This window comes from Brassica napus, chromosome A8 (assembly GCF_020379485.1).
Source record: "Brassica napus cultivar Da-Ae chromosome A8, Da-Ae, whole genome shotgun sequence".
Classification (NCBI taxonomy): domain Eukaryota; kingdom Viridiplantae; phylum Streptophyta; class Magnoliopsida; order Brassicales; family Brassicaceae; genus Brassica; species Brassica napus.
This window is the reverse complement of record NC_063441.1, coordinates 522,021-546,631: the sequence shown is the minus strand read 5'-3', so window position 1 is coordinate 546,631 and position 24,611 is coordinate 522,021. Positions and strand designations below refer to the sequence as shown.

The 24,611-nt window shown below is 35.5% G+C and overlaps 4 protein-coding genes across 6 annotated transcripts; 2 read left to right on the top strand and 2 right to left on the bottom strand.

The window, feature by feature from the left end:
* The first annotated feature begins 481 nt into the window (after positions 1-481).
* LOC106443649 (ATP-dependent RNA helicase DBP3-like) lies at positions 482-3,262 on the top strand. The gene is made up of 7 exons (XM_013885200.3): positions 482-767; positions 1,094-1,549; positions 1,630-1,718; positions 1,850-1,949; positions 2,131-2,385; positions 2,601-2,758; positions 2,855-3,262. Exons 1-7 carry the CDS (start codon positions 612-614, stop codon positions 3,135-3,137), a joined length of 1,497 nt encoding a protein of 498 aa, XP_013740654.2. The 5' UTR covers positions 482-611; the 3' UTR covers positions 3,138-3,262.
* Positions 3,263-4,170: 908 nt separating this feature from the next.
* Positions 4,171-4,629, bottom strand: LOC111212108 (arabinogalactan protein 21-like). Its single transcript, XM_022713534.2, has one exon. It carries the CDS (start codon positions 4,529-4,531, stop codon positions 4,355-4,357), a length of 177 nt encoding a protein of 58 aa, XP_022569255.1. The 5' UTR covers positions 4,532-4,629; the 3' UTR covers positions 4,171-4,354.
* Positions 4,630-11,151: 6,522 nt separating this feature from the next.
* Positions 11,152-12,894, top strand: LOC111212107. Of its 3 annotated transcripts, none has more exons than XM_022713532.2 (6): positions 11,152-11,398; positions 11,575-11,630; positions 11,824-12,044; positions 12,130-12,400; positions 12,486-12,563; positions 12,665-12,894. In XM_022713532.2, the coding sequence occupies exons 3-6, from the start codon at positions 11,833-11,835 to the stop codon at positions 12,713-12,715; spliced, it is 612 nt and encodes a 203-aa protein (XP_022569253.1). In that variant the 5' UTR covers positions 11,152-11,398; positions 11,575-11,630; positions 11,824-11,832; the 3' UTR covers positions 12,716-12,894. The 3 variants fall into 3 exon arrangements, with proteins under 3 accessions (XP_022569253.1, XP_022569252.1, XP_022569254.1); XM_022713531.2 differs by having other exon boundaries at positions 11,814-12,044; XM_022713533.2 differs by lacking the exon at positions 11,575-11,630 and having other exon boundaries at positions 11,178-11,398; positions 11,814-12,044.
* Positions 12,895-13,159: 265 nt separating this feature from the next.
* LOC111212106 lies at positions 13,160-15,637 on the bottom strand. The gene is made up of 7 exons (XM_022713530.2): positions 15,195-15,637; positions 14,887-14,973; positions 14,524-14,787; positions 14,287-14,451; positions 14,143-14,196; positions 13,922-14,068; positions 13,160-13,840 (listed from the first exon to the last, which is right to left on the bottom strand). Exons 1-7 carry the CDS (start codon positions 15,366-15,368, stop codon positions 13,463-13,465), a joined length of 1,269 nt encoding a protein of 422 aa, XP_022569251.1. The 5' UTR covers positions 15,369-15,637; the 3' UTR covers positions 13,160-13,462.
* Between the last annotated feature and the right edge of the window lie 8,974 nt (positions 15,638-24,611).

Genomic DNA, 24,611 nt, shown 5'->3' with positions numbered 1-24,611 from the left:
GTTATTTGGTGTTAGTTTATTTTCGTTATTGATAATTTATTACAATTATCTTTTACTTTTGGTTTATTTTGTATTTGTAGTTTAATTTATTCTTCCAATTAGACATTTAAATATTTATAAATTTTATGTTTTGATTTATTTTAGATGTCATAACTCTTATCTTGTTAGAAAAAATTTTAAATAGTCTAAACTATTTTTTTTTGATATTTTGTATGTCAAATGAAAATAAAAATATAAAAAGAGTTTTTAAACATAAAATATATACATATCCAAACTATTATTTTATGTTTTAATAAAATTAGAAAATATTAAATTTTAGTTTCTATATTTTTATTTACATAGCTGATATATTATTATATAAAAAATTAATTAATTTATTAATCTATGGTTGAGCCATTGACCCAACAACCCGGTAAACTGTTCGGTTCAATGTTATGGTAGGGTTTAAAAACATTGGTAGGGGGTTTAGGGTTCTCCTCCCTCGCAATACATGGGCCGCTTCTAAAGTTCTGACTTTTTATTCTTTTTTTTAAATAAGATATATAAAAAAGGGGATTTTAAACCTAAAACCCGAGAAAGGAGCAAAACGGCCGCCTGAGAGAGCAGCAGTAATGGCGAAAGGCGACGATGCTTTGGCGAGGAAGAAGAACAAATCCAACCGTAAGAAGATGAATCGCAAGAACGATTCCGCCACCGTATCCACTCGCATCGCCGCAATCATCGCCGCCAAGAAGCGCCGCCAGACTGGCAAACGCAGCATGTGTCAGGTCTAATCATCTACGAGAGCTTTGAAATCGAAAAATGGAAGTTTATTAGAAGAATCAAGTGTGTTGACTGAATTTGAGTATGTTTATATTGAATCTTAGGGAGTGTGCATAGTGAATCTGAGTATCTGTGTGATGAATTTGGGAATGTGTCTAGTGAATCTGATTATGTGTTTGATGAATTTAGGAATGTTTCTTTTGAATCATAGGGTACAATCATCTCTCTACGAGCGTTGAAATGAAAAATGGAAGTTTATAGATCAAATAATCTGTTTGTTGATATTGAGTCTGTGTTTGATGAATTTGGGAATGTTTCTATTGAATAATAGGGAATGTGTTTTAGCCTTCCTACACCTGAAGACCCCTTCAATGAAAAGCTGGGCAAAGTGGACATTGCCAAAAAGAAAAAGAAAAAGGCCAAGGCCAAGACTAGAGATGCTCTTTCAGTGAATAAATCTCTTAGACAAGCCAAGAAACCATCTCGACTGTCCATTGGCGGTCCACCTAAGTTTCTGATGCTGTGCCTGAGCGATATAGAGAGCTCCTTTCATCAGCTTGAGAAGCCTCTCTTCACTAGCACTTGGGGGATTGAGTTCTGGAAATCTTTTCATTCTGGAAAAGATGTTGTTGAGACTAGTGGAACATCTTCCACCCTTGAACAAATCGCATGGATCGTTTCAACTGCCACTGATGCTATTTCTACACGGGAGAAAGACGAGGAGAATCCACTGAGCAACAGCCCTTTTCTGTTGTATCTCGTACCATCTCAGTCCAAAGCCGCTCAGGTTAGCACCACTTGTGACTGTCAGCTGTTTTTATTTACCAACATTCTTATGGACCTTTTGTTTATTGTCATGATGCTTAGGTTCGATCGGTTTGCAAGGCACTGAAACGTCTTGGAGTTCATGCAGTGAGCTTACACAATGGAGCCGAGCTAGATCATCAGATTTCTGGGTACATCTTACCAATCCATTATATTTCTCTTTCTCGTTTTACACAGATTACAGGCTGTTGCTAGTTTGCTACGTGGAGAAGGATCTTTTTTTTTCCTCTAATTCTGACAAGCTGTTTTTTTTGAGCTGTAGATTAAAAAGCTTAGAACCTGAATTTCTAGTTTCCACACCTGAGAGACTTTTGGAGATTGTTGCCCTCAAGGGAGTTGATATATCGGGGGTTTCGTTGCTGGTATGCTCCTGTTTACTGTTTAGCTATTCTGCTTCAGTTTCGTTGCAGTTTTTTTTATAGGTTCTTATGGGATCGATCAGTCTCTCTCTAACTCCATGTAGCATGGCTATGGAGCTCTTCATCCTATATACAAGAGTTTTTTTTCCAACACACTGCTAATTGAAATCTCATATCTACACAGGTCATTGATGAACTAGGTTCACTTTGCGCCAGTGGTTATCTAGATGCGGTGAAATCCATTAAGCAGGCCATTTCCAGCGAGCACCGATCAATAGTTTTCAACGACAGTTTTAGTGCTTCCTATATTCCAGCCGTCCAGAGTCTTTTGGGGAGATCAGTTAACAGACTTTCCCTCAGTGATTCTGTAGCCAGCCAAGCCTCTTGTATTATCCAGACTGTAAATGTCTGCGCCTCAGAGAAAAAAAAGCTGCAAAAGGTACGCTATTTGTTACATTATTTTTTTTAATCTATAAACAACGTTTGCTCAAGTTTAGACTTCTCTATTTACATTAGCGAGATTAGCCTTGTATTTTGAGCAGCAGTAAACACATTGTCATCCATCAATTTGTTGCATTTTTTATTTGGCTGTCATATACTTTACTTAGGAACTGTCCACTGAAACCAAAAAGCAAACGTTTGATATTTTGTCAGTTCTCAGAAGTTCTGGATTCAACAACATCTTCAAGGGGAATAAACATTGTTGCAAAGGAGGAAAGTTTCAGAAAGTTGACAGCTCTACTTAAGCTCAAGGGTCTCTCTGTTGTAATAGCCAACAGTGAGCCTACAATTATCCCAGCAATCACAAAGAGGTAAAGGGAGCTTCTCTCAACTTTTGGTGTATTATTTATAAAAGACCATTAGCTCCTTGTTGTTCTTACAGTTTGTCCTCTTTATGGTTTCGGTAGGGGAGGACAGTTGGCATACTTGATTGATATTGAACAGTTTGATTCAACCGGAATGAATAACTTTGAAACCGTTCTACTTCCTGATTTTGTTCCATCGTTCCAAACATACGTTGAGATACTGACAAGTATGGCTAGAGACAGTGTTCGTGGTGTGCTACACAGCTTTGTAACAGAAGAGGAGGATGTGTCTGGTCTGGCTGGTTCATTGGTGAATGTTCTCGAGGATTGTGGCCAGTGCGTGCCTGACTCTTGGAGGAATCTGTCTGCTTCTATGTCTGATTGATTAAAATTGTTGTTTCCCAATACTCTTTGAAGTTACAATGGTTTTTACTTACTGAAAGCTTTAGCTGCAGAAAACTTTGGTTAAAGTGATTTAATTTTGAGTATTGAGGTTTTTTGTTCTTCTGATATCTGCCTTATCTGATTGCAATCATATGGTTAAAGTGGAGTTTGCGTCAAGTTGTTCAGTAAGAGACTTAATGGGTCCAGACTGTTGTGCAAGTTGTACAGCAGAAGATTGTGACAACAGTCTAGGTTCTCAAGACTCGAGAGTCTCTCTTAATAAGAGACCTCTAGATTATTGTACGTAGCTGCTCCTGTTTTAAATCTTGCTTCGTAAAGCAGTTAATCAGTGTCTTATCTTTAATCACTGAACTTTATGATTATCAGGACATAAACGAACTGATATAGAGAGCTTATTTGGACAATGTTAGCGGCGGCCAGTTACAAAGACGTTTGTTTTCTGTGTCCATGTAAAAGTAATGAGAACTTAAATGCTACAGTATGGTCCCTTCTATGCATCACATGGCTTTCTTGTCTGGAACATCCCACATACCCAATCTTTATCCCTTTAAGGTTAGTCTATTATGTATATAGAGAGTGGAGGTTAATCTACTATACGCGAAAAGAAACTAGAGATTAGCGAGTGGGTGGTTTGTTTTGGGTTCCTATGTATGTTTTAAACACTTAAATCTCAAGGGAGATTGCTTCACATATTACATGTCCTTTTTTATTGCAAATAAAGTTGTCTAGTTTATTCAAGTGATTATCATTTATTGTGGGGTCATCTTTAGCTTTCTTTTGGTGGTGAGTCACATGGAAACTCATGTTGCCTTAAGGCACCGTAACACCATGGTAATGATAATGATGTCGCATCTTAGTGCCTCCACACATCCTTCCAAATACAGCTCATCGCATGATTGGTTGCTCTTAGACAATTCCGAAGTATCCCTTCTGTCTTATTGATCTTTTGAATCAATGAATTTGATATTTTGTAACTTCAATTAACAAGTTACGATGGATTTGTGGACATATAGTAAGATAAACGAGTCCATAAAACAGTCTGAAGAATTTTGATACATACAAGCAGATAGAAACAGATAGTTACATTAAGAATAATACAACACTCTATAACAATATAATCAAATCACACACAAACTCATTAACAAAAACAATAAAAATAATGAACCGAAAAAAGAATGATAAATGTGTGTTTTTGGCTCAAAAGAGAAGACCAGATGCCAAAGCAACAACGGATGCAAACAATGCTGGTACGAACATGGCAGCATCAGAAGTTGGACTTGGAGCAGGAGCATCTACGGTGGCGGCAGCTGCTTGTCCTACAGCTGAGAAAGCCACTGCAACGACCATGAAAACGACCATCATCTTCATTGCCATTGTTTATGTTTGATGTTTGTAGAAGAACAAGAATTTATAAGAGAGATTTTTTTTTTTTTTGTGAGTATTGTGTTGTGTTATGATGATAATAGTTTGTGGGGATGGTATTGTCTATTTATACAACAATTGAATGAGACTTTCACAGCTGGCAAATTGGCTGTCTCTTGGCCCAAACGGCCAAACCACACTCTTTCTCACCCACTATCCTTTTTTTCTTTCCAACCTCACAATTGTATTTAAAAATACTTTTACTTTAATTTTTTTCATTAATAATAAATTTGTGTGTTCATTGACATGAGTAGAGTTCAAAAGAAATCAAGTTACGTTAATTGTTTTTTTTTTCTTTTTCTTTTAACTTTTGCTTTAAGAAAACTAAGAAAATCAAAGTTAGATTTACAATACTATAGGTTTACTATTTCTAGAAATTGTAAGAAGTAGCATATTTTATCGTCACACAAACGCATTTTTATATTAAATTATAGTAGCATGTTTGCTGTAGAATAATCTTCATTGATAGTACTATATATTTTGGGGAATATTTCTTCAAGAAACACTTTGTAATGTTTTTCATTTCATTAAAGGTTCAGGTAGCCGTTTTAAGTGTTTTCTTGAAATTGGGGAAAGCTTGTATCAACTTTCACACCAAACTGTGAAAATGACCAGCAACCCCACTACAAAAAAAAAAGAATTAATATTTTTATGACTGTTTATTTTATTTTATTTTTGTCTTTGATCATTGAGTACTGTATTACAAATAGTATATTCATTGAAGAAAAAAAAATTCAAATTGACCAAAGAGGAAGAATGATAAATAGCTAGCTGGAAAAACTTACCAAACAAACAAACAACTATGCATAGTCATATGCTCAAGGCTGGACTGTCTTTGTTGACCATATCAGACGAAGTCTTTGCCGCCGTTTTTTTTTTAGCATTTCGAAATTAAAACGAGTTATTCTCTCTCTTTTACTTTTCTATGAGTGTTTACAATTTCATTATGAGTTATCAGTTATCACTAACGGTTGAAGTTTTAACTCAGCAAAAGTTTAAGGAGTTGTTTAAACAAGGCCGCAAGAGAAAGTGAGATTCAAATGTATGTTAATTCTTAAAATAAGAAGTGAAAACTTTTTTGACGATTGACCAACGCATTATGCGTTCCAAGTTGGAACATTTTTACTTTGAAATGTAATGGACCGTTGGTGGGATTCAAATCTAGTAAATTTCTCCAGAACTCTGTTTATAAATCTTTGCTTGCCTCCTTTTTGATGTTTCTTATGAGGACTGTAAAGAAACAAATTCACCAGTTGTTAAGAATACACTATTATAATATAGATAATTGTGGCTGAATAGAATATAAACAAATATGGGTGAATTGGTAAGATAACTATTTTGAAAATATTAGACAGATAACCATGTAATAAAATATGAGGTTTGATGTGACAGTTTGGCATGAAAATAGACCAGCTACTCTTTTTCTACCTGTGAAGGTTTGGCAAATGTGATATTTAAATTGATACATAGTATAGACTAATATATTTACCCATTTTTGTTATAATTTCGTCTTTTTCTTGTTATATTCTATTCTTTAGATTTTCTCTTTACTCACCAGAACCACATTTATTCGCCCCTTAAAAGATAAATTCGAGCAGTTAGAGAGTTGACACCAAAGGATAATAACAGTAATATGAATCATAAAAACTATACTATACTATATGTGTTTGACAAATAGTATAGAATAATCCATTTATACAAATAGCATATTAGTAAACATAATTGACTTACTAACTGCACTAGCATCTCAAGTAAAATAAAAACATCCAACCCATGGAGCACAATAAGGACCAAAACGTATTACAATTCTCCATTATCAGTTGTCCTAGTAAACCTAAACAAAAAGAAAAGAGAGAAAAAGATAAAGACGAGAAGAGAAAAAAAAAGAAGGACAAAAAAATGAAGAGAATAAGAAGGAATGAAGAAAAAAAGAAAGTGGAGAAAGATAAATAAAAAAATATTGTAAAAAACTATATTGTATCACTAAAACTAAATAGTATATAATATATATATATATATATATATATATATATATATATATATAAATATGTTCGCCTCTCTCCTGTGATGCCACGTCATCAAGTCGTGCGTTATGGGAGTGACACGTGTCTCATTTTATATTTAGGGCCAAAATAAAACAAAAGACTGTCAGAGGTAATTGAACTCAACACCTCCAGCACTGGTATTTTCTCTTAGAACCACTAGGCTAAAGTCACTTTTTATAAATATGTGGCCGCGAAAATACTTATTATCGTGTCGGCTGGAAGTCCATGCTTCTTTTGCTTGTGGTCAGGGCCGGCACTGAACTGACGTCAAGATGAAGATCGTGAAGTTAAAAACTTTGCTCCAAACAGTTTTGCAATGTTTCCAACCTTTATAACTTGATGCATATAATATATATCAAAATACATTTGTTGTACACACTTTTATTAGTTTTGCTTTTAAAAAAAGGTATTTGCAGTTATAAATGTTTTGTGCTAGTGAAGTAATGGTTGAAAAACATCTATACATATGTCATTTTAAAATAACACTCAACTTCTCTATATAGACATATTATATTCTAGACTAAATATCTTCTCTTTTAAAAATATAGAGAACAGTTTTTTTAGTCTACAAACAACTGTTGTAGAGCAAGTATGCATTATACAAAATAATATATATTTAAAATCCATACGCAAAAACATAAAAGTTGATATAGGCATCTTTCTGACACATGCACACTCCACTATGAATAAGAATTAAAAAAAAACAGTATTGTCATCAAACTTTATCACAAATCCACATTTGTACATCTATAATTATGAGTTGGACAGTTAGTTAATTTGATACAATACCAAAGCAAGAATAATCGAAAAACAACTATACCACCGCATACTAATAAGTAATACATAACAGATAACCAAATTCTTAAATCTTAAAACAAATGTCAACTCGAGCATTTAGTGAATATCAAATTAACTAATATTCCGCCCGTAAGGCGGGCCTATCCTAGTTTAAAATATAATATAACCAATTACATATTGGTTGTTCGAGGAGAGAACAAAATGAAAATATAGAAAATATGAGAGAAGATCTAGACAAATCAATTCATATAAAATTATTTAATCTATATATTTAAATATGGGGTATCATTTGAAACAAAAATTAGACTATATTATATGAATTTACGATATAGTATAGCATTTATAACTCGATTTTCTTACTCTAACATGATATATCAAATGTTATAACACACACACATATATATTTTTTAAAAAAATTTCAAAACACATCATAGATAAAAAAAAATCTACATCTTTTGTGAGTATTTTTTGAATTTGAGTAATTGTTTTTAAAGAAGCTAGAATATAAAATAAGATTAGAGGAGAAAAAAATTTACAACAAATAAAAAAAGAAAGAAAAAACAAAACCAATACATATGCTTATGCAGAGGGGTATAATTGTAATTACTACATAATATATATTGTGTATCCTAGCCATTTAGTTCCTATGGTTATTTTCCTAATTAATTTTTAATGGTTATAATTGCCAATTTCTCAACAAAAATCTGTTTGGAGATTTAAAAAAATATTTATTTATTTTTTGTATTTTTGTATTTTAGTATTTCCAATCTGCGGCCAACCCGAACGTTGTAACGGAACCTAGTACATTGGAACTTAAGAAAGCAATATGGAAGCTCAAAGCCCCACGAAAACTTAAACATTTTCTATGGCAAGTTATATTAGGGTACCTAGCGACGACGAAGCAACTTAAAGAGAGACATTGTGCTAATAAAAGTATATGCGTTCGATGCGGTGACGAAAATGACTATCAATCACACAATCTTTGAGTGCCCAACGGCCCTCCAATGTTGGGCTCTATCCAATATACCGTCTTCTCTGGGGCTGTTCCCGTGTAACTCTCTATACTCAAACATAGACTTCTTGTTATTTCGTGCTAAGGAAACTGGAGTGAGGTCAGAGGCACTGGCTGCATTCCCATGGATCGCCTGGTATATCTGGAAAGCGCGTAACAAGAAGATCTTCAAAGACAAGGATATCACGCCGATGGACTCAATGCAACTCGCGGTTAAAGAAGCTGCGAGTTGGACACTAGCGCAGAGAATACCGGAAGACACGGAGGGAGACAGCGACAAACAACGAAGAACACGACACAAGACTAGTATGCAAGAGCTTCCCGCAGTTAGATGGAGATGTCAAACTAATGCATCTTGGATTAATGAAAGAGACAGAGTCAGGATGGGCTTCGTACTGCTGGAGGACGACATACCGACCCTATTTGGAGCACAGGGACTAAGTGCTGCCATGTCCCCACTCCACGCCGAAGCCGAAGGGCTATTGTGGGCAATGCAAGAAGTGCTGAGGCAAGGAACCAGAGCGGTACGTTTTGACTCTGATTGTGAATAACTAATTAAGCTGATAAGGGATGACGAAGATTGGCCTGCAATGGCATCTGAATTAGACGAGATCAAAGCTTTATCGGCTGAGTTTATCGATTTCTCCATAGCATATATTCCAAGAGCTGTGAACATCCGTGCGGACACTCTTGCCAAAGGGGGAAGATCACGCGTTTTCGGATCATCGTTCGTCAACTGCTTTGCACCAAGTTGGCTAGCTCCAAATGCTGGCCAAGAGGTTGCTAACTAGTTTCGTAAAAGTTTTTATTTCCGATATCAAAAAAAAACAATCAGATTCAATAACTTTAGAGACTTTTGAATGATTAATTTTTTTAAAAAAAAAGTCTAATTGGTAAAAAAAAAGTTTTAGAAACTTTATAATCCCACAAAATCCTCAAAGTCCTAACAACAACCGGAGCCCATGTATTAAAAGAAAAGGAAGATAGGTGTGAAGAGTAAGAGAGATGAAACGAACATTCAGGTAATATTTTTTTGAGAAAATTGTTTTTTTAGACCAAAAAAATAATAATTATGTTCTATTAGAATAATCTCATATTATTTATGTTTCATTAGGCTAAATATTTTCAAAATGACAATAATACTCTTAATTTCAATTATAAATTCACAATTACAATTAACAAAACAATTGTCAAATATTAAAATATAATAAATAATTAAAATGATTAAAATAAAAGAAAACATTAAAAATCCCCAAATAAAAATGCTATTTTTTAATTTTTAATTTAAAAAACGATTTTTTATTAAAAATTAATTTTTAAAAAGTGATTAAAATAAAAGATAACATTAAATTGATTTTTAATATTTTTTTTTTGAAAATCAATTTTTAATAAACGGAAACAGAATTATTTCCAAATATTTTCTTCCCATATTTTCAAATAATTAAAGTGATTAAAATAGAAGAAAACATTAAAAATCCCCAAATAAAAATGGAATTTTTTTAACTTTTAAAAGTTTTAATTTAAAACAAATTAAATCAATTTATTTAATTTTTGCAATTTTTAAAAAGTGATTAAAATAAAAGAAAATATCAAATTGATTTTTATTTTCTTTTTGAAAATCGATTTTTAATACATGGAAACATAATATTTTCAAATATTTTCTTCGCATATTTTCGGAATTGATTATCTTTATCCGTAGAATTTGTATTATACTTATAGTAGAATACAGTAAATATGTTTGAAATCGATTTCTAAAGGTTTTAGATTTATAGTAATTTGTAAATTCTTATTTCTACATATTTTAGATTTATAGTAATGTGTAGTTTCTGATTTCTACAGATTTTAGAAGAGAGGATAAGTGCGGAATGTGTATACTAAATAGATCACATATTCTAAACATAGTAGATTCAATAAAAAAATAGATTTCATTTTCTAATTCGTAGAATGCTAATTCTACTTTATTTATAAAAAAATATGAAATTATTGTTTAAATATTTTTAGAACTAGAAAAAAATACCACTAAGTTGATATAGATATTTCATTAGTATTTGCTATTTTTGAAAAAAAAAATTGTTTGTAAAATTATTTATTTCATTTATATTTGAAAATACTAAATGGCATTAGAGGCAAAAATTGTACAAAATAAAAATTAACCTAATGAGACATAGTTATCATTTTTCGTTCTAAAAAAGTAATTTTCCCTTTTTTTTTCTTACATGATTCTTACAAAATATTTAAGCGTTGTATACAGACTAGAAAACTAATATTAATATGATAGTAATGAAGAAAGACATACATTAACATATAGATATGTGAATATGAAATGGAAGAATATAAAATGTTTCGATTAAAAAAAAGAATATAAAATGTTAATGAAATGGATTATTAGAGGCCATAGAGAGAGAGAGATCTGGGGAAGGCCTATCTTAGCCTTAGCCCAAGTTTGAATAATTTTTCATTTTTGAAAAGGGTTCAATATAACCCCAGGCGTAGCTTTGGCACGTGAATACCACTGCTATGGAAATATTAAAGGGCTTTAGAATTAGCGCGTGGTTCGAAATCTTGACTGTCTTAACGTGTAACGTGTTCCCGTCAAAATTACATACGTGTCATAATTTCATTTGCTACTATCCATAACAAAACAGGCTAAAGTCTTTTTAACTTCTAGAAATCCATCTCACCGTACGTTTCATATCCGACGGCTAAACAATGAAGATGAGCAAAATAGCCAAAAAGGTGAGTGAGCGTACAAGAGAGGTTAAGCAGTTTCTTTTCCTGTGTGTAAAGAAGATAGAGAACAAGACCTGTAGAGAGCAAAATAGAAGACAGTGTTAAATCTACACTCTTCCTTGGTGGAGTTTGAATCTAATCTTCTGAGAAAAAAAAAAGGATCAAAACTTTAATTTTATTTCTCTCTATTTTACCAAAAAGTTCCTGTCTTTGGTTTCATGAAGTTTCACTCTTGTAAGTGTTCTCTATGCAATTTTCTCTGTATATATAGTGGTTGATTTGAGTTTTATAAATTTGAAAAATGGATCTTTCTTCTGCTGTTAATACTCTCTAATTCCATTTATAGAACCTATAATTTGAAGAATAGATCCTAATTTTATTATACTGTTTTGGATATTGCTGTTTTGTAGAGTGATTCTGGTATTGTGGAAGCTAAAGCCGCTGAGTTTAAGTTGCAGATCTTGAGGTTAGTGAGTCTTTTGTTTTGTACTGATTAGTTCAGATTAGTCTTCTTTATCTCTGTTGTGCATTTAATCTTATAGAAAGGCTGGAACTTTCTTAGTGTTGCTGTGATCTTTTTTGTTGTTGTCTATTGTCTGGAAGAATGTTTTAATGTGTGAGTATGTCTCTTTGTTTGGTTTTCTGTAAGGTTCTTAAAGTATTGTGCAATGGAAGAAGTGAAAGGACAAAGAGGAAACGGTACCACTGATGCAGATTTTGTGTTGCAATGGGGGGAGAGGAAAAGAGTTAGATGCATGAAAGTGAAGAAAGATCAAAGCCGCAAGTCATCTGATTGTTTGTCTAATAAGCGCAAACTCATTTCTCGTGCTGTCTCTTCTGAGAGAGGCTCTCCTTCTCGTCATCTTAACCGTCCAAACAAGTAAAGCTTGATTCAGTGCTTGTGTTCTCTCTTTTTGAGTGATTTGTTTCTTTAGTTTTTTTATGTTTTGTCTCTTGGGTGATAGGGTTGTAGAGTCTCCTGGTAACGTGAGGAGATCGTTTGTGGCGTCGCCTGAGAAGGAAGATAGGTACTACACAACGAGGGGTTCAATGGGTGTAGATGAGAGTGGGAAGATTATAAAGGAACCTGTGAAGGAGACCAAGAAGCATGTGTGGCCAAAGTTGTTTATAACTTTGTCAAATAAAGAGAAGGAAGAAGATTTCTTGGCTATGAAAGGGTGTAAGCTTCCTCAAAGACCCAAGAAACGAGCCAAATTGGTTCAGAAGACTTTGCTTGTGAGTCCCCTTCATCACTTGTTTTTTTTTAATAGTCTCATTGTGATGCAAATCTCATGAGTATGTTATAATGTTTTTTATGTAGCTGGTGAGTCCAGGTACTTGGCTATCAGATCTTTGCAAAGAGAGGTATGAAGTAAGAGAGAAGAAGACTTCAAAGAAGGTATCTGATCTTGTCTCTTTCTGCAATTAAGTATGTTAGAAGACTTAGTTTATTTGTGGATGCAAAGATGATGTGATTGATAATCTCATGTTCTTATGAAGCGACCAAGAGGATTGAAGGCAATGGGGAGCATGGAGAGCGATTCAGAGTAAAAAACATCCAAGATTTTGGTGAAGGATAGAAGGGAGAAGAGAACGCACAAGAATCTGTTTTGTTTCTTTCATTACATTTTCAGATGTCTTCTCTTCAGGTCAACAACAACTACGACGCATTTGTGTTTTTCCTGAATGTTTTGCTTTTGAAGCTAATCTAATCAAAATCTCTTTTCTCAGCCTTCTTATTATTGATTTAATAACTTGTTGAATCTGCCTAGAGCTACATGATGAGAAAAAGGTTTTTGAATCTCTTATCTCAGAAATGGATGAAGAAAGAGAAAGAGAGCTTATATATTTGAGGAAATGAAATCTGCAAACAGATAAGTGTCTGAATGTTACAACATACCAACCAAAACTGCAGCTACCGCTAACTGCAGATTAATTCAATAATTCAGGCAGAAGTTAATTTAAACCATTTGAATTTTCTCTTAAACTTGTTAATAAGAATAAGACAGATTCACTTACTTGATTAAACAGTTTAAATGACACAATACAAAGGAGACAGTAAAGTTTCAATGTTTTCAAAGAAACTTAAGACACACTTTCCTCTTGTCCATCTACTTACATGGAGAAGAAGAAACCAAACAAACCCAAAAACTAACCATTACATAAACTTTAACCCATCCCTAATACTACTACCCAAGAAGGTGGACTGTGTGTAGATAGAAACACAGGTGAATTCACAAAAACAAGAGAACCGGACAGGTGAGTCAGTACAGTACATCACTTGGTTGTCTACTACTTTTATGGACAGTTCTCGTTTTTACCGGGACCTCCATAGTAGAAGAAATGACCCCAATCATCATTGTTTCCGGGCTGAACATCATAACAGTTAGACTGTTCAGTGAACGTTCCAAGTCCTTTAGGTGCCTTGAGGTTGTTTGAAGAATCAACCACCTGAATGTTCCTGAAGTAACTCGCTTTGCTGAAGCCTTCTTCAGGGAATCTACCACTGCCCATTTGCGTTGAAGTGTGGTGGCCATCTGCTTGAGAGTTCACAACTTCCCCTCCCCATTCAATCATGGACGCACTTTCCGTTAAGTAGGAGAAGAGAAAAGATGGCCAGTATCCTAAAACGTAGCCGTTTCCAAATTGCATCCACCAATGTCCCTCTTTTGGATCCTGCGACAAAGGAAGTAACATAGGCCAAGTTAAAAGGTGACTCATCTCTTTCTCAATTCTCTTTACGGCTTCTTAACATACCTTCCAGATCAGAATGCTGATGTCATACTGCGAGTTACGGTAGCCGGAGACAGGAGAGATACTTGCTCCCATTGCTATGTCGCTGTTGATTTGGATAAAGCCTGAGCAAAGAAGGTTGTAGCAGCCAGTAGCTTGATATGCATCACTCTGCATATAGTAAGCTAAAAGCATAAGCACATGACCATAAGCATTTGATTTAGACAGTGGTTTTACGAACTTACAGTCCAGTAAGTGAAGAGTCTTGTGTTATTGTCACCATACAGATCCGGGCTCACCTGTAGTAAAGAAAACACGAGTTAATAAACAGAACATGAGAAACAAAATCATATTTTTACAGTCAGTGGAAGCTAACTGAGTGTGTGTACCTGCCAACCAGCTTCAATGCTGTTAAGATCTTGTCCGAAAGAGCCACCAAGAAGCCATATCTGCGACAAGCTGAACTCGTTCTGCTGCTGTATCTTTGGCTCCCACACATTAATAGTCGCTTTAGCTCCATAGTACTTGTCCCCTTCCACATAAGCTATGGCATGCTACAGTTCAAGAAACAACACAAGTCAGATCAAGAATCCAACAAAAAAAGACACAAACCACAGTTGACTCACCTGGTGGCCACTTTGGTTGATGAGGTCAGGCTCTGCAGATTTAGGCAAAGGGACAGTTCTATGCTTCTTCTTGCCATATCTTTTGACAGAACTTGCTCTCAAGACATCGTCCTCCTTTGTCCTCCTCATGGGAATGGTTCCTTCAGCGCATTTGCCATAACGATGCCATAACTGAGGGATATGGGGTTCCTTGTCTTTAGATTTAGTGGTAGAAGACACTTTGTTGTCGTCAAAGAGTCCCTCAGGGTGGTAGTTAGGCTTCATCTAAAGGAAGCAACTTAAAAACATCAGCACAACTTATAACACACACACAGAAAAAAGAAAAGCCCCAAATAAAAATCTAAATTAAGTTAATATGTAAACCTGAATCTTGTGGTCTTTGAGGAAAGGATGATCAAAAGCTGGTTGCTTTGTGATGGGAACACAGTCAATGATATCACCATCTGGGCTCTGTTTACCAAATCCAAAGTTAGAAACTTTAGTTAGAGGAACCATAAGTACTATTTGTTCAATTAGAACAAAATAAACAAATAGAAATAAATAAATCATCATCATCATTGTGTAGTAGTTGGAGGAGAGAGAAATCAAGAATCATCAGATTATTATGATGCTTACCAAACTCAATCCAATCAGAAAAACCCAAAAGAATAATTAATAAGAAGAAGATCTACCTGAATGCTCTTGACGGCAGGTTTGTTCAACCTGTTCAGATGCTTCTTCACTTCGAACTTCTGCTTAGATACGCCGGACCTTGCGGCGTATGATAGAGAGAAGAAACCCCACAGCCATAAACACACCAAGAAACCTCTAGCTAACTTCTCCCTGCTAAGATGCGCCGCTCCCATTGTATTCCTTTAAGCACTGAAAAGACCTTAAGCTTTCTTCAAAATTATACAACACTCTGAGCTTTTAGAAGAAAGAAAACCCTAAACGAGATGAGCTTCGAACAATAATGTGGTTCGTTGGGACAAGGCTTTGGAAGTGGTGGTGGGTCTGGTTTCTTTCTCACAAGAATCCAACCACACAGCTCAAAATCCAAACTTTCTCACTCCTTTCTCTCTCTCCTCACCTCTCAAAGAGCTTCTACTTTCTCACTCTCTCTCTCTCTTATCACTTCACTTTCCCCTCTCCAATATCCTTTTTAATTATTTTTACCACTCTGTAGAATTATTCAAAGTTAAATAATTTAATATTCTCTTCTTTTTTTTCTTTTCCCAACTCGCTTTTTTTATTTTTTACCCTTTATGGCGAATATTCGCCTTTTATTTCTAAATATTTTGTTCTAAATAAAGTGTATAAACTATTTGACACACGAATTTATTTTTTAAGATTTTTAATACACTGATGTCAAAGAAGAAGATATTTAATACACTTGAATATAGCTATTACATGCTGAAAATGACAGGAACCTAAGTTTCTATTAGGACTATAACTATTGATGGAAAATCAAAAGAAATATTGAAATAGTTTCGTAAAATGGTTATAAGAATATCAAGGAATCTGGTGGAAATTCCAAGAAAATGATTTGAAAATTTTAAAGAAGACAATGTGGAATGGTCAGAAGGGTTCAGAGCCAGATTGGCGTTTAATCCACGGTTAATAATAATAATATTATTTGATATAATTCGAATTTCAATGTTATCACTCATCACTAAGACAAAGATTCTTTATGCTCTAATACTTTTCGCATGTTGCTCTGCATTATTTGATATTTTAAAATAATTAATTTTGTTTTTCACGACTGATGTTAGTAATTTATATAATCCACCTCAATGTTCGTCAACGGTGAAGAGTGATTAACCCTAAATCAATGTGAAAGCTGAAGAGTAGATAAATTGAATAAACATCACATGGTTTTTGATATAATGAGAACAAAAAATTGTACTGCCAAAGGAGTATTTGTTTTATAACTCGTTAAAATGTGGTCGACTGCATGCCCTGGTCAAAGATATCTCATTCTTTATCTTTAACTGCATGCCCATAATTAGGATAGGTGCAAATTTATTTTTTAAAAATCCATAAAAACAATAAAATTATAAAATGTATGCATTGTGGTTTTCAGCATTGTGTAGCACGGAGATGAGAAATTACAAAATTGATAATAAAATGTTTATAAATATATATAGAAGATAAAAATACTAGAAAGGACTTCTTAATACTAGATTGATGTTAGTAATTTATATAATCTACCTCAATTTTCGTCAACTGTGAAAGTGATTAACCATAAAAACAATGTGAACACTGGATAGTAATAATGCAAAAACACATATAAATTGAATAACACCACATAGGGTTTTGATATAATGAGAACAAATTTGTACTGCTACCGCCAAAGGAGTATTTGTTTTATAATTCGTTAAAATGTGGTAGATTGCATGCCCTGGTCAAAGATAGCCCATAATGTATTTATTTTTAACTTGCATGCCCATAATTAGGGTAAATGCAAATTTCCATTATAACATTACATTTAATGTTATATATGAATTTTGATTTTTTTCAGCTTTGTGTAGTACGGAGATGGGAATGTTCATTAAGAAAAATGTTTATAAAATATATCTTGAAGATAGAAGAGTGTTACAAAAAAAGAGAGTGTGTTATGGAGAAAAACTTTACATTAAGGGTATGGGTAGTTCCGGTAGCACTGCAGAACCTACCGTTAAAGGTTCCAAACTTCCAATTAACGCCGTTTATGTTTAACTACCCTCAGCTACAGAGTCATCATCGATTCGATTCGGATATGTCACTGCCATTAACTGGAAAAGCTTGCCAGTAGAGATCACACGTGTTGTAACCAAAAGCCACACGTGAGAGAAGTTGTAATCACCCACCGTACGCGTATGTCACTCCCGTGAGCCCATGACTGACGCACAGATCACGGAGAGCGGTAAAATCGGAATAATGTTAATAAGTGGCCAAACGGTCAAAAAAGTGAATAATAATAGTAAAGGTATCCAATGCGAAGGAAAGGAAGTTCAATTTTTCATTTTAACTATGCACTTTCAATCAATATTTTTAGGGTCTAAATTTTACTAATGACCCATAAATCTAGAGGACCATTTCAATAAAGAGTGATTGGATTCTTGTCGGTGATTGTTTTTTGTGCGATTCACCATATGCAAATGGGTCGAGATTTGAGGCAATGCATTCAATTATAAAAAACATGAACAAAAAAAAGTATACAGTATTATGTATATAATGGATGATATGGACAAAGTTCCATTAGGTAGCCACCCAAAACTTGTCTTTATCATTTATTTTTATAATGCGCTATTCAATTTAAAAATGTACATTTTGATGTTGTAGCTTCCGCCCACTTGAGCGTAAGTCCAAAAACACGAGTGAGCAGTGTCATCGATAATCGCTGTTAGGTCACGATATCACAAACACGTATTATCTATATAATGCAATATTCACGCCATTATGCATCCACATGGTGCATTGACGTCATATTATGAGATTATATTGGTTTCACTTTCACATGTAAGCAATTATTTATATATATGTTTTTACGTTCTACTTGAACGAAGACTGATAGATCCCACATTAAGCCCGATTGAGTTCGTTGTTGGTGGTATTTTTAAGAGTTGTAGAAAACGATTTTATTAACGAAACTTTTATCCCACAAGGCCACAAGTGTGGGCAATTATGATTTTCAATGGTAGTTGGAGATTTGAAGTGTACTAAAATCTCTTTTCAAATTGTTTTTCAAACCATTAGTTTCTTTTTTTGGCTAGGATATGATAAAAAGAGTCGCATATGATGGATTATAAAAGATTTGTTGATTAATGCATGCATGAGAAAGGAGGTGGAACCACAAGCTTTTTCTACTATTTTTTATTTATTTATTCCTTAGACCACTCCATTATTGCATTCATTATGCAAACTTTATAAACTTCTAACAAATCGAGATTCTCTTTTGTGTGTATAAATAGTTGAGAAAATAGATTACGAAAAACGGAAACAATTGAAATGATGGGTAGAAAGTTTATTACATTAAGTGTCATCATATATGGTTTATAGTCTTATAGAGCATCTCAATGGGGCTTTTTAACAATTAAAAAAAAAAGAATATGGGAGAAGAATACTTGAATAAGAATCTCTTAATTACTCATAATACACTTTCTTAACCTATATTGATTCTAAATGTTTTAGGAAATTATAGCCTTAATTAAATAACTTAATAATATGAAAATGTAAATATTAAGAACTTTAAAATCTATCTGAAAAATTCACCTTTGCATATGTTCTTAGTATTTTTTTTTTTGAACTTATATATGTTCTTAATATTGCCAAGAACAAGTTTCGTAGATTTGAAAAGCTATATGTGTACATGTGTATTATTAATAGTTTTGTGTTTCCACATGTAAAGACACAGTAGGGATGTATGTATGACATGATTGGACATGATCATGTGAATGGATGTAAGCTTTTGTCTTCAGGGAAAGACTGTTGAGACACATGTGACTTTATCTTCATCTTCTTTTTCCTGGTGAATCACAGACACTTATGCAAAAGATGAAACTTTTGAATCCAATTTTGACTTGTTACTATCTTTGACACAAAATGTCAAGTATATGTTCATATATTTTTGTTGTTTCACACTAAAAGTCATGCATTGGGTGATTATTACATTTCTGTTTTACACCACACAGAAAATGTTTTTCTTTTTACAAAAGTTATCAAAACGAAATCAAGACTATTATTGACCAAAATTGTAAAATATAATAAATAAACGAGGTAAATATGGGTCAATATGGACAAACATCCTTCATGATATACTTGCATTTAACAATTTGCAAACATGTTGGGCTAAAGTCTAAACACAGTCAATTGAAACAGACCGGCCCATATGGAAGATGTCGTTGCCTTACCTGTAGTATTACTGATTCATCAAAAAAGACACAGACACCAGAAGCTGTGATCTGATTTAGAACAGCGTTACATCTCTACAAAGCATCTGACTTTCTTGAAAGTGTTAAAATGTGTGTTAAGCAGTAAACAACTTCATGGTCTTATAAGGCAATGAGAATCAACACTAGATGAAAAAAAATCAAACAACATTTTTAGCAGATCAATATGTTAATCATCACAAAACCAACATGGAAAGAAAAACAACCATTGCTTAAAGAACAAAATCATCACAAAACCAGCATTATATATCTGTTTTTCTTTTTGTATTTTGAATATCCAAGTGTAACAATTTACAGAGACTGAGAAAAAAAACAAGAAAAAGATTGTAACATTTTCAAGAAACAGAGGCATCACCTAATCAAGAAGCTCAGAAAAGCTATTGAAAGGATTAATGAAGTCAGTAAAAAGTCAATATGAATAGATTAATAATTGTAATAGTCATGAAAACAAGAAGGAGAAGAAGAAGCGGATTAAGATTCCTAGCTGTAGGAGTAGAAGGAATCATCAGGAGGGAGACACATGAAAGTCCAAAAACAGAGCACGAAACGACTCAACTGATACATCGGGTACCAAATCGCCATGTCCATGAGCTGCTCAGCGTTGATCCTCTGCGACGACGGAACCCTCCAGATCATCTGCCACGTGTCTGTGAAGACGTCGGCTACAGCCACAACCACCGCACTGTTGAAAACCATAACCACTTCTTTCTCTCTCTTTCGGTGTGTGAGTTGTGGCATGGACTTGGGCCTGAGAATAGCTGAAAGAGGCCCAAGAGGAAGAATTGACACACAGTCCACGAGGAGTGCGACACAGGGGATAAAAGCTTGTAACGGCATCGCCTTTATAAGATAGGCTTAGAGAGTTCGCCATTGTTATCCTGTGAGTAAGAAGCTTCTGTAATCACCCAAGAAAAATATAGTGGATTCCAGGTGCCGATCCTGAAGGAAACGTACCTCGTCACATTGACAGGGAACTCTAAAACTTTGCTTGTGTCATCTCTTTCCTTCAACCTCTTTCTTGTTACGTAATCTCGATCGAGTCGTATAACGGAGTCGCGAACCTACATACGAGTGATACGAGAGTTTAGCACGAGAGAGAAACTAGAGAGATCGTGAGAGTGAACGAGCTAAAGATCGAGTTAGGATCTTCTACAAGTGGTATCAGAGCACGGTGAAGTGCGGAGAGAGGGATCCGAAGGAACTCGAAAGAATCAAGGTGGATCGGCAAAGATTAGATCTGAATCATCAAGGAATCTAAGGGAGTCTTTCTTTCTCTGAAATCGATCTAAGTGTTAGCGTTGGATTCTGGATTGCTGTGGGGTTGTTTGCTCTTTGTTATCTGCAGGTAACAGGAGGAAGAAATCGATTACTACGGTATGGAACCCACGCCAGGGAAGTTCGAGGTACAGAAGTTCGACGGAAAGGGAGATTTTGGATTATGGAAGTTCAAGATGCTTGCGCAACTGGAGATTCAAGGATTAGCCTCAGTTCTCAACGATGAAGAACCAACGTCAGACACAGCAAAGGTCGAAGATGAAAAGGAGGCTAAAGTCGACAATAAGAAGTCTGATAAGGACCTCCGAGTCAGGAGCTTATTCAGCATATGTCTCTCAGATGTTATACTGAGGAAGATCATGCATGAAACCACGGCATTGGGAATGTGGAAGGCACTAGAAAGAGACTATCAGACTAAGTCCTTACCTAACAGAATCTACCTAAAGAAGAAGTTCTCATGCTTTAAGATGGAAGAGGAGAAGTCTATAGAAGAGAATGTTGATTCGTTCCTCAAGTTGATTGCAGACCTAGCCAGTATCAACATCAACATCAGTGATGAAGACCAAGCTATACAACTTCTCTCCGGGTTACCAGCAGCATATGAACCATTGGTTCACACCCTACAATATGGAACAGGTCGAGACACACTGACTGTAAACGAGGTCATGACAGCTGCTTACTCTAAAGAGGCTGAGCTTAAGCAGAAGGGTCTTCATACTCGGGGAAAATAGCAGTCAGAAGGACTATATGCAGACTCAAGAGGAAGATCATCCTCAAGGAGTGAGTCGGGTAACAACAAACATTGGAACAAAGGCAGAGGAAAACATAGGTCCAAGTCAAGAGGAAAACAATACGACAAGAATGACAAATCATGCTGGATTTGTGGAAGTGAGGATCACTGGAAACGTGACTGTCCAGAAAGGAAGAAGGGAGCTCAAAACAAAGCACATGGCGGTGCAAACGTTGCAGCTACCTTACCAGGACCCTTGGCTCTTACGGCAAGTCTGATCGTCTCAGAGGATGAGTGGGTCTTAGATTCAGGCTGCACATTTCACATAACTCCAAGAAAAGAAGTACTGTCAGAATTTGAAGAGTGCGAAGGAAACAAAGTAATGATGGGGAATAACTCTTACTGCATGGTGAAAGGAAAAGGGACGGTGACGATACAAAATCCAGACGGATCGATTGTGATGCTTAGCAACGTCAGGTACATGCCAGAGATGGGAAGGAACTTGATCTCATACGGACAGTTAGAGCAGTCGGGATGTAGATACACTGGAAAGAACTACCAAGTCGAGTTCTACAAAGGCGACAAGAAGGTTTTAACTGGAAAGTACTCAAATGGCTTGTACTACCTTCAGGGCACAGTGAAACCAGCAGAAGCAAACACCTCAGAAGAAGCACATGACAGCACAAGAAAATGGCACTCAAGGCTTGGACATATGAACATTCGAAAGATGGAAAGCTTGGTGAAGAAAGGATATATAAAAAGCTCAGAGATTGGAAGCCTTGGATTCTGTGAAGCATGTACTATGGGCAAATCTCATAAGCAGAAGTTCCCAAAAGCAAAGCATACATCTAAGGAGGTGTTAGAGTACATACTCTCGGACTTATGGGGCTCACCGAGCACGGTTTCGAGCTTATCAGGGGCTCAATACTTTCTAACCTTTACTGATGATTTCTCTAAGAAGGTGTGGATTTACTTTCTCAAATCTAAACATGAGGTCTATGACTGTTTTGCAGGATGGAAGCTCCTGGTAGAGAATCAGAAAGGAAGGAAGATCAAGTGCCTCAAAACAGATAATGGGCTCGAGTTCTGCAATCAACGCATGGACAAGTTATTCAGAGACTCAGGAATCAAACGACATAAAACGTGTCCATACACTCCGCAGCAAAATGTAGAGCTGGGTTGCGGGTCAAACCCGCCCCGCTGACCCGCCAACCCGCGGGTAAACTGATTTTTTTTACTTAAAAAATTTGTCCCGTTTGACCCGCAAGAAGAAAATATGAAATCCGCACCCGCCCCGCTTAAACCCGCGGGTGATCCGCTAGACCCGCAGATAATATTAATAATATTAAAAATTATTAATTTAAATATTTTTTTATTAAAAATAACAATAAAATTTAATATTTAAATATTTTTTATTAAAAATAACAATAAAATTTAATATTTTTATTAAAAATAATAAATATTAATCTATTTATAATTATAATTAAATTATTTTTAAAAAATTTTCCATTTAAAAATAATATTTTAAAAAAAAAATCTTTTTTTTTTAGTTTTTGCGGGTTGGCGGATACCCGCACTGAATTTTGGCTGACCCGCACCCGCCCCGCATAAAAGTCACTCAACCCGCACCCGCACCTGCGAACCAAATTTTTCAAATCACTCAACCCGCACCCGCCCCGCAGCGGGTCAAATGGGGTGGGGCCCGCGGATAATGATTCATATTCCCAGCACTAGCAAAATGGAGTGTCAGAAAGGATGAACCGAAGCATTATGGACAAGGTGAGGTCGATGCTACAAGAGTCAGGACTGGATGAAAGCTACTGGGCAGAAGCAGCTTCAACCGCAGTCTATCTGATCAATAGGTCCCCAAATGCGTCGATTGATTTTGAGATACCCGAAGAAAGGTGGATTGGTGCAACTATCTCATATAATCATCTCAGGAGCTTTGGTTGTATAGCATACGTTCACCAAGTGAAAGAGAAGACAAACTCGAGAGCATCAAGAGGGGTCTTTCTTGGATATGATCTAGGCACCAAAGGCTATAGAGTTTGGTTGGTTGAAGATGAATGAGTAATCATAAGCAAGGACGTAGTCTTCAACGAGATGAAGTTCTTCAAGGACCTTGATAAAGAATCATCACATGAAGTAGAGGAGTCGGCCCATAAACCAAAGAAAGATAAGAGGAAGGTTACCTTCAGGAGTGATCTTGTGGAATTTGAAGGAGATCATCCTGATCAAGGTGGAGCTCACACGGAAGTCCAAGAAAAAATAAGGAATGATGAGGAAGCAGAGTCATCGGCAACAACTCACGAAGAGGAGTCAGAGAACTCAGAAGATGATTTAGACGAAGAGTTAAATCAACCTGAGGACCTGAGAAATTACGTGTTAGCTAGAGATAGAGAAAGGAGGACCATCAGACCGCCTTCAAAGTTTGAGGACGCCGACTATCTAGCTTATGCACTGGCAAGTGCTGAGGATATTGAAATTGAAGAACCTAAAAGCTACAAGGAGGCAATGAACAGCAAGGACTGGAAGAAATGGAACACAGCTTCAGATGAAGAGATGGAGTCCCTGGAGAAGAATCACACTTGGGATTACGTTCAGAGATCAAAAGATCACAAGGTTATTGGGTGTAGATGGATTCACAAACTTAAACCAGGAATCCCAGGTGTGGAGGAACCAAGGTTCAAATCTAGGTTGGTGGCAAAGGGCTATGCGCAGACTGAAGGTGTGGACTACAATGAAGTCTTTGCGCCAGTTGTTAAACACGTCTCAATAAGGCTGCTCTTGTCCGCAGTAGTGAACTTCGACTTGGAACTAGAACAGCTCGACGTAAAAACTGCATTCCTCCACGGAGTGTTAAAGGAAAAAGTCCTCATGGAGCAGCCAGAGGGATACATCAAGAAAGGAAAGGAGTCGATGGTGTGCTTACTCAGAAAGTCCCTTTATGGACTCAAGCAGTCACCAAGGGAATAGAATTATAGGTTTCATACATTTATGGTGAAAAGTGGGTATCTACGGAGCGAGTATGATCCGTGTGTATACCTAAAGGGCTCTAGTGTCGAAGACATGGTCTATCTACTGCTCTATGTAGATGACATGTTGATAGCGTCGAAGAAAATGAGTACGATTCAGAATCTGAAGGATCAACTGAGCATGGAGTTTGAGATGAA